The following is a 13,082-nucleotide window of genomic DNA, read 5'->3' on the forward strand; positions in this document are numbered from 1 at the left end:
CTCAACGCCTGCACCACCAGTGGAGGCCCTAAGCTGTATTTTTTAAAAAGAACAAAAGATTCACAGGCTAACATCAAAGACCTCGCAGTGTGGTAAAACAAGAAAAACAAGTGTTCATGTCACACTCATCCTTAGCAATCCCATATTCCAAACCCATAGCCCTTGCACCTGTCTTCTAGCGCTATTGCTCTTTCCAAACAAAACAAAAAAAAAATGACATTACATTTTGTTCCTTTCAGTTTATCTTCTCTTCCTTTTGATCCCATTCTCACTCCCACTCATTTTTCTCCTACCAAAGGACAAAAAGAACTCCAATGAAAAATTCCTTCATTCCCTCAAAAAACTAAAAGTCTCTTTCAAAATCCCATCAGAGACCACAAATCCTAAACATCAGGAGCAGCCAGGTGGGGTGGTAACATGCATCTGAAAAGGTGTGAACATACACCCCTAAATCATATACAGTGTTGTAAACTAACATTATCTCAATAAGAATACAAATTTTTTTAAGTAAAATTTAAAAAAGCTCAAAATAGCAGGAAATAAATACTCTAGAATTGTGAGAAAGACAGGGAACATAGAGAATAATAAATTAGAAGAACCAGCTGGGGAAAGGCCACCAAGTTTCAGACAAGCACTGCGTCAGAACAGCTTAAACAGCTGCCAGTGGGCACAGCTGAATGAAATTTCCACAGGTCCTCCTAATCCCCACTTCACTGTGTCATCGTCCAGGACAATTCTCTCAGGGACAAATGGGGAAAATCTTGTTTCAGAGCCCAATCACTGCTCAGCTTAATCAGCAAAAGGATGTTTCTGCACTATACTCTCCCGAATACCAGCCTGGAAAATTTTCCTTTATGACCTCCCTAACCTTTCCTTTCTAAATATCATCTTATTTATGGGGTTTGCAGTAGCTTGATGCATTAAATAACAGAGAGGAATTTCAGAGCTTCAGATCTCTTCCAGGAGATATTCCTCAGTGACCAAACCCTGGCTGAAAATATAGCCACCACCCCCCCTTTTTTTTTTTTTTGGTCCCAAGAATTTCAAAGCATATCAATGTTTAGCGCAAATGAATGAAGCAAATAATGAAGCTATTTGACAATACTGGGAAGTAACAACATGCAAGGCCTACTGACAGGCAGTGATTTGAATGGAGCCTTTGCAAGGCATCGTGCTAGAGGTCTGCAGGCCCCGGGCTGGACATCCAAACACCACTTGGCCCTAGAAGCACCCTTTGCAAAACTGCATTAAGAAGAGCATTCTTTCTGGGCCTCCCCTGGTGGCGCAGCAGTTGAGCGCTGGGTTGCGAGGCTGCCCACAGCCTATGCAGCACCAGTTTGATCCCTGGCCACCGGCGAGGGTCCCACAAAAAAAAAAAAAGAAGTGCGTTCTTTCAAACACTGTATTATCTAGTAATTTCTCTATAATATTTATATATTGTAAGGATAAAATAATCTAGGACCACAAAATTATAAAGTCTATTCCAACTCATTTAAAAAGAGAATGAAATGATTTGTTCAAAATGTACACAGGCACGGCAAGGCAGTGTCAGGACTGAACTAGCTCTTCCAGCTCCCAATTAGGTTCTGTTGGGTGAGACCTTAATCTGATCACTCCCAATTTCTATATTCTCTACTCGCTTTGGTCATCCTCAGCAATCTGCTCCTCAACTACTGGGGGAATAAAGGCAGTAAACCAATGGTGCCAAAAGGATCTTTTCTGAAATAAACTCTATAACATTACATGGCAGCCATTAATAGAGGATCTCCACATTCATTAGTTCATTTACTCCATCCCAAATTGATGAATAAAAAGTGTAAATTTCAGATGTACAACATGATAGTTTGATACAGGGAAGCACTGTGAAATGATTACCACAGCAATCAAGATAATTGACATATCCATCACCTCACATAATTACCTTTTTTTGGTGTGATAAGAAAATTAAGATTTACTATCCTAGCAAAGTTCAAATATACAATACAGTACTATTAACTATAGGCATCATACTGTATATCAGGTACCTAGAAATTATTCATCTAATAGCTGAAACTTTTACCCTTTGACCAAACTCTCCCATTTTCCCCCACCCCCCATCCCTGGTAACCACCATTCTACTCCCTGCTTGAGTTTGATTTTTCAGATTCCACATAAAAGTGAGTGCATACAGTAATTGTCTTTCTATGTCTGGCTTATTTAACTTAGTGTGAGATCATTTAAGTTCATTCATACTGAATAATATTTCTCTGTGCGTGTGTGTGCATGAAGGTTATTTGGTTATAATAACCTGGTTATTTTGGATAATGAAAGGAGAATACAAGGATGAGGCAGAGATAAGGAATGACCAAAAACAGATATAAAAGGATGCCTTCCTCTCCAGCTAAGGCCATGGCACTGTGGGAGAAATTCCCCTGACTTTAACTTCACCCTCACATTGAAGCTGCAGCCAGAGTCTGAAGAGTAAGTGGCCAGCCTTTCCTAACTTCATCTCCAGCCAAGACAGGAGACTAGAAGCTGTTCTCCATTTTGCTTCAAGTTGAAGCCACATGTTGTCAATTGAGCCTAGATTTCCATTTCTGCTTGGAGTCTGAGGAAATGTAGAAAGTAGCTTTGTAGACACTGTGGAGCCAGTGTTTTTAATATATGTGACCAGAGTTAGTGTCAGATGACAGTAAATGAGTGTTCATAGACTGGGATGAGACTCGATGATTCCTGGAGTAAGCTGAAAGGTTTTGGAAAGCAACATATTTGGGTTGGAGCTTGTTTGGACCAACATTTTAGCATTCAGAGTCCTGGATAGAGAAATGAGAGACTTGGGTTCTAATACCAATTCATCACTTTCTCTGATTTTATAAGACATTTAACTATTTGGTCTTAAGCAGCAATATGCAAAACTTTAATTCCTATAGTCTCATTTTAAAGGACATTAAAGAGAACTATATTTTTAAATATGCATATTTAAAATGTGAACAGAACCACAAAATTACTTAAGCAAGTATCAAAAACTGAGGGAATACTGCACGCTTGTATCAATAGTTAAAATCATATTCTTTGATATCAAACAACCCTGTTTTTGAATCCTGCCTTTGCCATTTAGTTGCGGTGAATTATCTTGAATAAACTATATTACCCCTTAATTTTCTTATATATATAACATGTGGGTAATTAAGCTGTTTTCTAGGATTATCATGAGACGTAAATAATGCAACGAATAAAAACTGATTATCACAGCACATAGTGTATAGCAAACACTGAAAGCATGATAAATTTAATCTCTTGGATAGTCAAATGATTTTTATTTGCCAGATGCTCTTATACTTGAAAAAGGAAGTACTTAAGGAAAGTAAAAGGGTAGAGAAAAGCCTCCCTGGTGGTGCAAGGAATTAAGTCGCAGCACTATGAAGCTATCTGCAGCCACTGGAGCATGACACGAGTTCGATCCCTGGCCACCCAGGATGCTAACCCACATGGCACAGCGGACCTCTCCTGTTTGGCCCACTGCTCCCTTCAGCAATATATTTCAGTCAACCCACCTGTTCTGTTCCCCACTCTCTCTGGTGAATCCTCTCAACCCCTGCACCTCTGGCCTGTACTCCAGTTCTTATATGCATAAATAAGTAAATCTTTAAAAAAAAGAAAAAAGGTGGGCCTCCCCAGTGGCGCAGCGATTGAGCACTAGGTTGCGAAGCTGCCCGCAACCTCTGTGGCGCCAGTTCGATCCCCGGCTGCTCCCCGGCCACTGGAGGAGGGTCCCACATGGCGCTCAGACCTCTCCTGCCGCTCACTGCTCCCCTCAGCAGTGTACTTCTGTCCTTCTGCCTGCTCTGCTCCCTGCTCTGGCTCTGGTGAATTCTCTCACCCTCCCGCGCTTCTGACTGTACCCAGTGCTTGTATAAATAATAAATAAATAAATGGTTAAAAAAAAAGGTAGAGAAAAAATCTATTTGGGAAGAAAATTAAAATTACAGCTGTTCCCACTCAGGAACTCAGCTTATTTAATATCCAGGCTTCTCACCTTTCCCCAGGAGTTTGTATCCATGGTTCTGCAGATACTGCTCACATACCTAAATTTCACATACATTTTCACTTAGTTCACTTAAGACAAGTTAAGCAAAGGCTCAGGGATTTGGTGCTTGGGAAACTACATCAATTAAGAAATCTGAGATGTAGCTTCCCTGAAAGTAACACAAGAGGTCAGCCCTTTCTATGAAGCTGGTTGGTTTCGCCTTGCATTGGCCTTTGATGTCCTAGAAGGTGATTTCTGTTTTCATTTTCAGGGCTGCTGCTTCCTAACTCTTCTCTCCTTTGCCTTTTTCCTTTACTGGAAAAAGCAAGTTTTAGTGCAGCCAGCAAAATAATAATATGAACTCATAAAACCAACATTCTGTAAATAAAGCCAAATCTCATGGAACAGCAAAATTTTCCTGAACGGTGCCAGGAAAATTCCTCAAAGAGACAAATTCCCAGCAGTCTGGGAAAGCAAAAAAGGATAAGCAAGGACAGGAGAGGGGGGGAAGGTAGAACTGATGGGGATATGCACAAACTTTATTATTACTACACTATTTTTTAGCCATTGAAATACTATAGAAAAGGAGAACTCTTTTAGCATGTCCTCCAGCAAATATACATTTTCGAAAATATTCTCCCCATAATAAATTTTAGCAGCTATCTTAATCCTCCCTCTCCTTCATCCCTGAATTCAGAATTATCTGAGCTGGTCATCAGTGCTTTTTAAAAAGCACTCTGGAAACAAAGATGCTCCCGAGTACTTATTGAAAAGGTCAAGTCAGGCCTCCCCTGGTGGCGCAGGTGGTTGAGCGCTGGGCTGCAAAGCTGCCCACAGCCTCTGCAGCACCGGTTCCATCCCCAGCCACCGGCGAGGGTCCCACATGGTGCAGCAGACCTCTCCTCCCGCGCCCACTGCTCCCCTCAGCAGTGTATTTCATCAGTCTGCCTGTTCTGTGCCCCGCTCTGACTCTAGTGAATTCTCTCACCCTCTGGCGCTTCTGACTGTACCCAGTGCTTGTATAAATAAATAAATAAATTGTTAAAAAAAAGTATTAAAAAAAAATTTTAAAAATATAAATAAAAAGGTCAGCCCAAAAAGGAAGCACATTACTTGATCTTCTCTGAGCCAACTGACTGACAAAATAATTTTTAAAAAAAAAGAGGAGCCAATAATTAAATTTGGTCTCTAAGTGCACAATTGAGGCATTAGGGTACAGTCTACATTTGCATATTTTAACCTAAAGTTAGCACATAGTAGGTGTTCAATACATTCAGTTGCTGGGCAGATGGATGGACAGCAGACAGATGGATGATTGGATAAATGAATGAGAGCATGACTAAAACCATGAGGCTACTTCTATCTCTGGAAGGATTCTTTTCCTCCTAAGGGCAGGTACAATTGATTTCATATTGCTCCATGTTACCTGTGCCCTGGGTTAGACCACTCTGCTAAGCTCACATGAGAGTCCTGTATAATTTGAAAAAACTGGCAAGCATATCACAGTCTTGATCATACCTTTGTTGTCATTTCTGGGAGTATCTTCAAAAATTTTCTCCACAAAAAGAATCCTCCTCTTTAGCTAGGAGGAAATGTCTGTATAATTATGAAAATATCTTTCTTAACTATCTAAAATTTAGATATAAACTGGACTTCTTCTGCCACTCCTCATGCTGCTTGTGTGCTTGTTCAGTGCAGACCTGGTACCTCTTTTGTGAAGCGGCAGCTGAGGAGACTCCCGCGCTCACCATGGCCAACGAAAAGCCCAAGGAAGAGGTCAAGACCGAGAACAACAATCATATTAATTTGAAGGTATCAGGTCAGGATGGTTCTGTGGTGCAGTTTAAGATTAAGAGGCATACACCACTCAGTAAACTAATGAAAGCCTATTGTGAACGACAGGGTTTGTCGAGAAGGCAGATCAGATTCCGATTTGACGGGCAACCAATCAATGAAACACCTGCACAGTTGGAAATGGAGGATGAAGATACAATTGCTGTGTTCCAACAGCAGACAGGAGGTGTCTACTAAAAAGGGAACCTGCTACTTTACTCCAGAACTCTGTTCCTCCAGACCAAGAAGGCATTCTCAATTAGAAAACCACAATTTGGTTCCACCACATCCTGACTACTGCAGTATAGTTTTCTCTATTCTTTCATTTTCCCCTTCCCCATTCCTTTATTGTACATAAAGTAACTGGTGTATGTGCATAAGCATATTGTTTCTTTGTTTGTTTTTTTAACTAAATGACCAATGGTATGTTTTGATCAACAGCAAATGGAGATGGGATGGAAAAAAATATTGGTTCTGTTAAAACACCCCCTTTCTCCATTAGTGGCATGCTCATTCAGCTCTTATCTTTATATTCCAGTAAGTTATTTTGCTCTCAATGTTTAACAAAAAAAAAACATAAAAATTCTTGCATACCTTGTTCAATTGGAGAATTTTAATGTTTTTCATTTATCATTTTAAAACCAAGGACAATTTTATAACTTTTTTGTAGGTAGCTGTTACATGTAGGGCAATCTGTCTTTAAGTAGAGATAAATTACTCTAAAACAAATGAATCCTAGATAGTTTTCCCTTCAAGTCAAGTGTCTTGTTGTTTAAATAAACTTCTTGTTTAAAAATTAATTAATTAATTAATTAATATAAACTGGAACTTCATGTGGTCTAACCTCTATGATGTCCAATTTAAAAAAAAGCAACTGGCAGTCAAAATTAATTTACAATTTCAATCTTTTCTGGAAATTCTCAGACAACCCAAGTTATAACCAAAGCAACTCTTACTTAGCTTTTCCCCTACCTCATGTTTAATATATCTCACATCCTGTAGCTGCCTCTAAGCTTTTCTTTGTACAACTCAATCTCAACCCAAAACTCTCCCATCCAGCAAATGAAATCTACAAGGCTCTTCTCATTTGCCCCCTCCACTTTTTTCCTGCCTCCATTTTTGTCCTCTGCTCTCAGAGCTGGTCCTTTCCAAAACAGAGCCACCATCCTGCTTCATGCGTAATACAAACTCTCTTCATAAAAGCACATGAATGGAGTAGGCACATATAAAATTATTTTTGAGTAGGCACATATAAAATTATTATTTTGAGGAGTGATATGGGAGAAAAGAAAAAGGGCTCTGAATTCTCACACCTCTCAATATTTGAAGAATCATATATGACATTTGTCACAGGAGAACCCAGGAAGAGATAGAAAATAGGGGAAAGGCAAGAAGAGTGACTGGTGAGAGACAGCTCCTAAGAGAAAGTGTTAGCCTTACAAAAAACAGAGAAATACATAAAAGTTTAAGAAATCCAGTGGAAATCATGATAAAAATGACTTGTAAAAAGATGTCAAGGAGGTTAGAAAGAAAAGTGTAAGATTTTCAAGTTTGAATTCAGAGAGTGTAAAAAGCAGCTAACAACTGTTTATCAGAAGGCTGAAGGGGCACTGTTGTTATTTGAACATGGGAGCAGAGGAGACGTCTGGAACTGGGGAAGACCCAGATAATGTAGATTACAAAGTGCATGTGTATAACTGGAAAAAGAGAGAACTCACTTGAATTCTGGCAGGGGAAGGTGGTGGGCAGTCCATTCATTACAGGGGTGAAACATTGGAACTAAACTTGTTTCATTAATAGTGTTAAGTGAGGATTAGGGACTAAATTGAATACATATAGAATGCTATATGAATAGTTACAGTGACCTTGTTCTCCCAAAACCAGGCAACATAGTCAATTGACGTTTGCACTTTAAATTATTTGTGGACAACATAATGATCGGGATGATAAATCTTGTACAACGGGCACAGAAGCCAAATTTGTGGTTTAAATAGAACAGCCACCAATCTTTTGACTAGAAATTGTGAAGGTTGAATTTATCAGAGATGAACATATACTGCCTTCTTGGCTTATGATTTTATCACAAGAAAACATCTCTCAACATGAAAAATCTGGCAAGACAACCTGAGTTTTATTTGTCCCTCAGACCTCAATAAACCTCCAGATTACAACTGAACTATTTCTTTTAAGAATGAATCCTTCTATATTTATAAAAGCACATAAAAGATTGGGGAATAGAAAGAAAAATCTAGCCCAATAAGACAAAAAACAAAAGCATGAGGCGCCACCTAGCTGTTCATCACTGCTCCTTGAATAAATCATTATTAAAAGCTACCCACCCACCACATCCCCACCCTTTTGCTGTTCCAGCCAAGAATCAGAGGTCCCGGAATTTTAGCTCTACAATCTGCTGCTCTGTTATTCCATCCTGTTTTTCTGCCAGAACTATTCTTGAGGACCCAAGTAACAGGGACACAGCTGATAGAAATTGCTATCCTCTTCTTATAAGAAAAGAAACAGCTTTTCTGGCACTGAGGACTACAGAGGGTACACAGTATGTTTGTGAAAAATCTGTGTTTAAGGATCCATGTCAGCTAAAGAGCAAAGTGAATAGTAAGAAGCTATCACTTACCTCCTTAGGGATGCTTCTTGTTTGTCTCTAGATCCCCCATAGTACCTAACAGAATACCTTGCATCTCATCTGTCACTCACTAAAAGCATACTGAATTAGTTCATTATCAAGACAATGCCCTCAGAAAATGAAAGATGGGTGCCCTCTTATTCTCGCTGCACTTTAGATCAGTCATTAGGGCACAAATTTAGACTACAGTCACATAACTGGATGGGCAAGTTACTGAGAAGCGAACTGAGGAGACAGAATTCATAAGTCTCTGAAAATCTCTACCCTGCTGAGCAGCCCAACAAAAGTGAAAGGTGTATGGAATGATGGCAATGCCTGTTTAGTCCAGAACTGATGGCTAGAACCACTGGGAAGATAAATTGAAATTAGAATCAGCATAGGAAATGAAGACTTGCCTCCCCCAGAACTTCTCATCAGTCCATCAGGGGAGTGAGCAGAACACTATAGCTCTGTCTATGGCTCAAACCTGAAAGGCCCACAGTCAGGGCCAGGAGGGTAGATCAGAGAAGGAGTTAGAAAGACAAACACGTGTTTGTGGTAACTCTCTTCTCTGTGGACCTCTGCCAAGATCTGACCCCAAACCTAGGGTGGCCACAACTTCTACACCAGGCCAGCATCCTGCCGAAGCAGAGTCAGGTCTGCCTGGAGTAGATAACATCTGGAAGAAATGAGTATTTGGGAAAAATCCCAGTGCTAATTCAGTGCCAACGTCCCCACCTTCTTGGGCCCCCTCCTTCTGGTCCCGCCCCTTTCAGCTACTCTAGTTCTTATAAAAACACCACAGCCTTTCACTAAAAGCCTTAGGTGCCTCTCTCCTTACTTCTGCTCAAGACAGTGAAACCAACCCACAGAACTACAGTGAGACCATGAAGAGCCTGCTGCTCCTCTCCATCCTGGCTGTCTTGGCCGTGGCAACCTTGTGTTACGGTGAGAAATCTTTGTCCTGTGTGTCTCTGCCTCTTCTCTTCTACCTCTGACTTCAACTTACTTTCAATTTTTCCTCTCTTCCTTCTTCCCTTTTTTTCTATTATAATTTTTAAGTGCCATCAATTTAACATTTTCCAAGCCCATGGTCACTAATCTATTCCAGTAAGTCCCATTTATATCCTAAATACTTAGGTTCTTGTGTGTCACTTCTAAGGCAAGTCTTTTCTCTGGTAAGTCTCTTTGCACCTGGAAATTTCATTAATTCAAAAGGATGTCAAAATTCCCAACTCCTAAGTTCTCATTTTTAAGGATGTTTCTTTAGACACTGGTAACAATTTGTTAAGGTTATTGGCTGAATCACTCAACTTTAAAACAATCAGTTTTCACATGAAGTGGTAAGTTTAACTCTATTTAGGGACAGAACAAAGTCCCTAGATTAATGGACTTGCTACATTAATTCACTCAATTAAGTTAAAAACAAAGTTTTAGACTTAACCTCAGGAAAGAGCAGGTTTCATAATTTCTATCATTAAAAGATAAATTTTGTGTCATTTGTATCTATTGTCAAATATATCTATGTCTGTTCAAAGCTACTGAAAGGAAATCTGAAATGAAATTTTGATCATACAGTCTTACACTCCAGTTACCTGAACATTTTAGCTGTGCTCAAGCCAAGATTGTAGCAACAGCCACATGTATTTGATTTCTTACTCTTGAAATTATTCACGAGGTTTCTGTATCAGAGTATTTGGTTTACTCACTTCACTTTCTTTTTAACTTTTTTAACAAGCAAATTTACTTGCTTACAAATATAAGCCTGTTGTTACCTTATTTACCTGCTGTGTTTGGGAGAGTGGTTGAAAGAAGAAAACTTTTGTTTTGTACCATCTCAGTTTTTTCTGACCTGGCATTGTGCCCACTATGAGCTGTCAGCTGGAGCCAGTGGTTTCTGCGGCTGGCAATGTCATACAAGTTCTTAAGAGGCTTTCGGAACCTCTTAGAAACCTGTCTTGGTAAAACTCTACTGAGCTTCTGCCCAGCCTGCCTGAAGAAATCTGACTGTTTTCTAGGCCCTTCTGCCCTTTCTCCACCTTGCTCTCAGACAGGTCCCAGATTAATCAAAGAAGGTTCTCTTTTGCAGCACTTGAGTTATTTATTGCACTACCCCAAAGATCTTGCAGCCCTTAGGAAATTTTGGCTAAGGTTGTGACCACTGATTTCTTCAACGTCAGAAAAACTAAAGTGTAGAGATCCACAGCTGAAACTTAAAACTGGTATAATACAATGTTACTTCAATAGAAAAATTATTAAAAATAAATAGGAAAAACTAATGTGCAGGGATAGTCACAGCAAGGACAGAGCTATAGAAATAACTCAAGTCCTAGATGTCTGAAGTTTTTGATAACCACACTACTAAATATATTACTTCCTTTTTTCTGGCTCTTTTCTCTTTCTTTCCCTATAAATCTGATCACTGCAGTCTGTGAAAAAATGCATTACATTGCAGTATGTGAAAAATAACAAACATATAAATCTTCTTTTAATTCCAGAATCTCATGAAAGTATGGAATCCTACGAAATTAGTAAGTGATCGTTTTACTTCCTTATTTAACCTCATGTATTAAAGAATCTCTCTATTCTGAAATAGGCAAGATGGTGATACATAATGGGAGAAAAATAAGAGGTTCTCCTTTGGAAAACTAAAGTAAATTTAAAGATCCATGACTATAAAAAATGTCAAGTGAGCAATTTTTTAAGTTTTCTAGTGTAATATGGCATTTGAAAGCAGCTTTCAACATACTTAGGAGCTATAAAATCTCCTTTGGAAATTTTAAGTTGCCACTACATCAACCACACAGATGGAAAACAAGGAGTAATGACAACTGTCAAAGTATGGAATTACAGGTTGAGTCTGCTGGAAGGCCACAGATGTCAGTATTATGTTCGATGCTACTGAATATTTGGCCTTGAAATGGCTGAGTATAGGAGTAAATAATATTAATTTGTTCATTAATATTAATTTTGTTTTTAATTTGTTCATTATCTTTATAATGCTGAAGCTGTTCATTTACCAGTAACAAAGAAGTAAAAATGTTGAGGCCTATGTGACAAGTCTCTAAGGCTCAAAGTTCCGTATATGGTTATTCATTTCTTTTGATCAGAAAGTTCGTAAAATCTGCTTTATCTTCTTCTTTGAATTTTTTGCAAATCTCCAATTAAAGAAATAAGTGAACTGATGAATTTTCAAATGTGTTTGTGTTAGGAAACATTCATGGAAACATTTTCAGCTACTGTTTCCCTAAAACTGCAATTGTATTTCTTTTCTATTTTAAGGTCCCTTCATAAACAGGAGATATGCAAATACCTTTATATCACCGCACCTGAGATGGAGAGCTAAAGCCCAAGAGAAGTGGGTATTGAAGGGAGGGATTTTTTTTTTTTTTTTAACCAGTGCAGCATCCCGGATCTGAAAAAAGTGACAAAGAGCTTTCCATCTTATATATTACTTCTAAATGTACTCCCAAATCAAAGAATTTAAAAACAAGATACAGAAAATTCTACTGAATCTCTAGAAGGGTACTTTGTGACTAGAAGAAGAGGGATGGGGAGGGGAAATAAAGACAAAGAAAATTTCCATGTTTGTTTAAAAAAAAAAAAATCCCCCTACTCCACCTTTCTTCCCTGTTCTTCAACTATCCCTGAATATTGGGACGTGGAGGGACCCTGAAATTTTTTCTAGTTCTTTGTTTTCATTTCTCTTATTTCTCCACTCTTATGCTTCTCAACTTGGTCCTCTATTTTTCCACCTTCTAGGGTCCGAGAACGCACCAAGCCAACCTATGAACTCAGTCGGGAAGCTTGCGATGACTATAAACTTTGCGAACGCTATGCTATGGTTTATGGATACAACGCCGCCTACAATCGCTATTTACGGCAGCGCCGAGGGGGCAAATGAGATTGGAAAAGGTCTCTTTCCAGAGCCTGGAGCCTGATTTTGTATTCCCTTGTAGTAGCATCACTGAACTACATAAACACATACCAACTGCTTGTTTCTTAAATGTTCTCATCTGGCTGCACCCTCCCTCCTGCCCCCAAAATACTAATGAATGTCCATTGTAGCAAAGGTCAAAAGGAGTGCACATGTGAGATGATTACATAATAAACTTCTGTTTGGATACTTCCATCTTGTGACTCTGATTTCTTCAAGGAAAATGCTCAAGTATTTAATTCATGCCTCACCTAACACAGAATAGAGATTCTGTTAAAAGGTGTTGTAGTATTGATTAGAAGGATAACTGTCTAGAAAGAATGGACCTTCAGAGACACTCACCCAGACATAATTTGTCTAGAATGTTTCTATCTTGGTTACAGTGAATGACTGCTTCCTATTATGTGTTGCCCAGGATTTACAAATATCACAGACAATTAATCATACAATATTCTTTATCCCAAACTTTAAATGATTCCTAAATTCCTTCTGTGTGAATTCTAAACTGTAAACTGGTTCATCACCCTCATCTGAATGTAATCATTCACTAAGATGCTACAGGATCAACTCTTACCTTGGCCAAGAAAATATGTTTTCACAAGAACCACAGATTTTTAAATGATTCAGTTGTGGAATTTTGAAGGCAGACAAGGCACTAGAGTTCCCTTAATCCTGTTTCACTGATG

The 13,082-nt window shown here is 38.9% G+C and overlaps 2 protein-coding genes across 2 annotated transcripts; both read left to right on the forward strand.

Annotated features, from left to right (window-relative positions):
- The first annotated feature begins 5,661 nt into the window (after nt 1-5,661).
- LOC119248320 (small ubiquitin-related modifier 2-like) lies at nt 5,662-6,634 on the forward strand. The gene has a single exon (XM_037515276.2). The coding sequence runs from the start codon at nt 5,756-5,758 to the stop codon at nt 6,035-6,037; it is 282 nt and encodes a 93-aa protein (XP_037371173.1). The 5' UTR covers nt 5,662-5,755; the 3' UTR covers nt 6,038-6,634.
- A 2,604-nt stretch (nt 6,635-9,238) lies between these two features.
- MGP (matrix Gla protein) lies at nt 9,239-12,606 on the forward strand. Its single transcript, XM_037515277.2, has 4 exons — nt 9,239-9,407; nt 10,958-10,990; nt 11,742-11,817; nt 12,222-12,606. The coding sequence occupies exons 1-4, from the start codon at nt 9,347-9,349 to the stop codon at nt 12,361-12,363; spliced, it is 312 nt and encodes a 103-aa protein (XP_037371174.1). The 5' UTR covers nt 9,239-9,346; the 3' UTR covers nt 12,364-12,606.
- Nucleotides 12,607-13,082: the final 476 nt, after the last annotated feature.

This window comes from Talpa occidentalis, unplaced genomic scaffold (genome assembly GCF_014898055.3).
Source record: "Talpa occidentalis isolate TD23 unplaced genomic scaffold, MPIMG_talOcc4v2.1 talOcc4.16, whole genome shotgun sequence".
In the NCBI taxonomy this organism is placed as follows: domain Eukaryota; kingdom Metazoa; phylum Chordata; class Mammalia; order Eulipotyphla; family Talpidae; genus Talpa; species Talpa occidentalis.

Excerpts from the sequence above, each read along its gene's own strand:
- LOC119248320 (XM_037515276.2), top strand. The coding sequence starts at position 5,756 with ATGGCCAACGAAAAGCCCAAGGAAGAGGTCAAGACCGAGAACAACAAT.
- MGP (XM_037515277.2), top strand. The coding sequence starts at position 9,347 with ATGAAGAGCCTGCTGCTCCTCTCCATCCTGGCTGTCTTGGCCGTGGCA. Across the intron at positions 10,991-11,741 it reads TATGGAATCCTACGAAATTA|GTCCCTTCATAAACAGGAGA; the intron begins GTAAGTGATCGT and ends TTCTATTTTAAG. Across the intron at positions 11,818-12,221 it reads AGAGCTAAAGCCCAAGAGAA|GGTCCGAGAACGCACCAAGC; the intron begins GTGGGTATTGAA and ends TCCACCTTCTAG.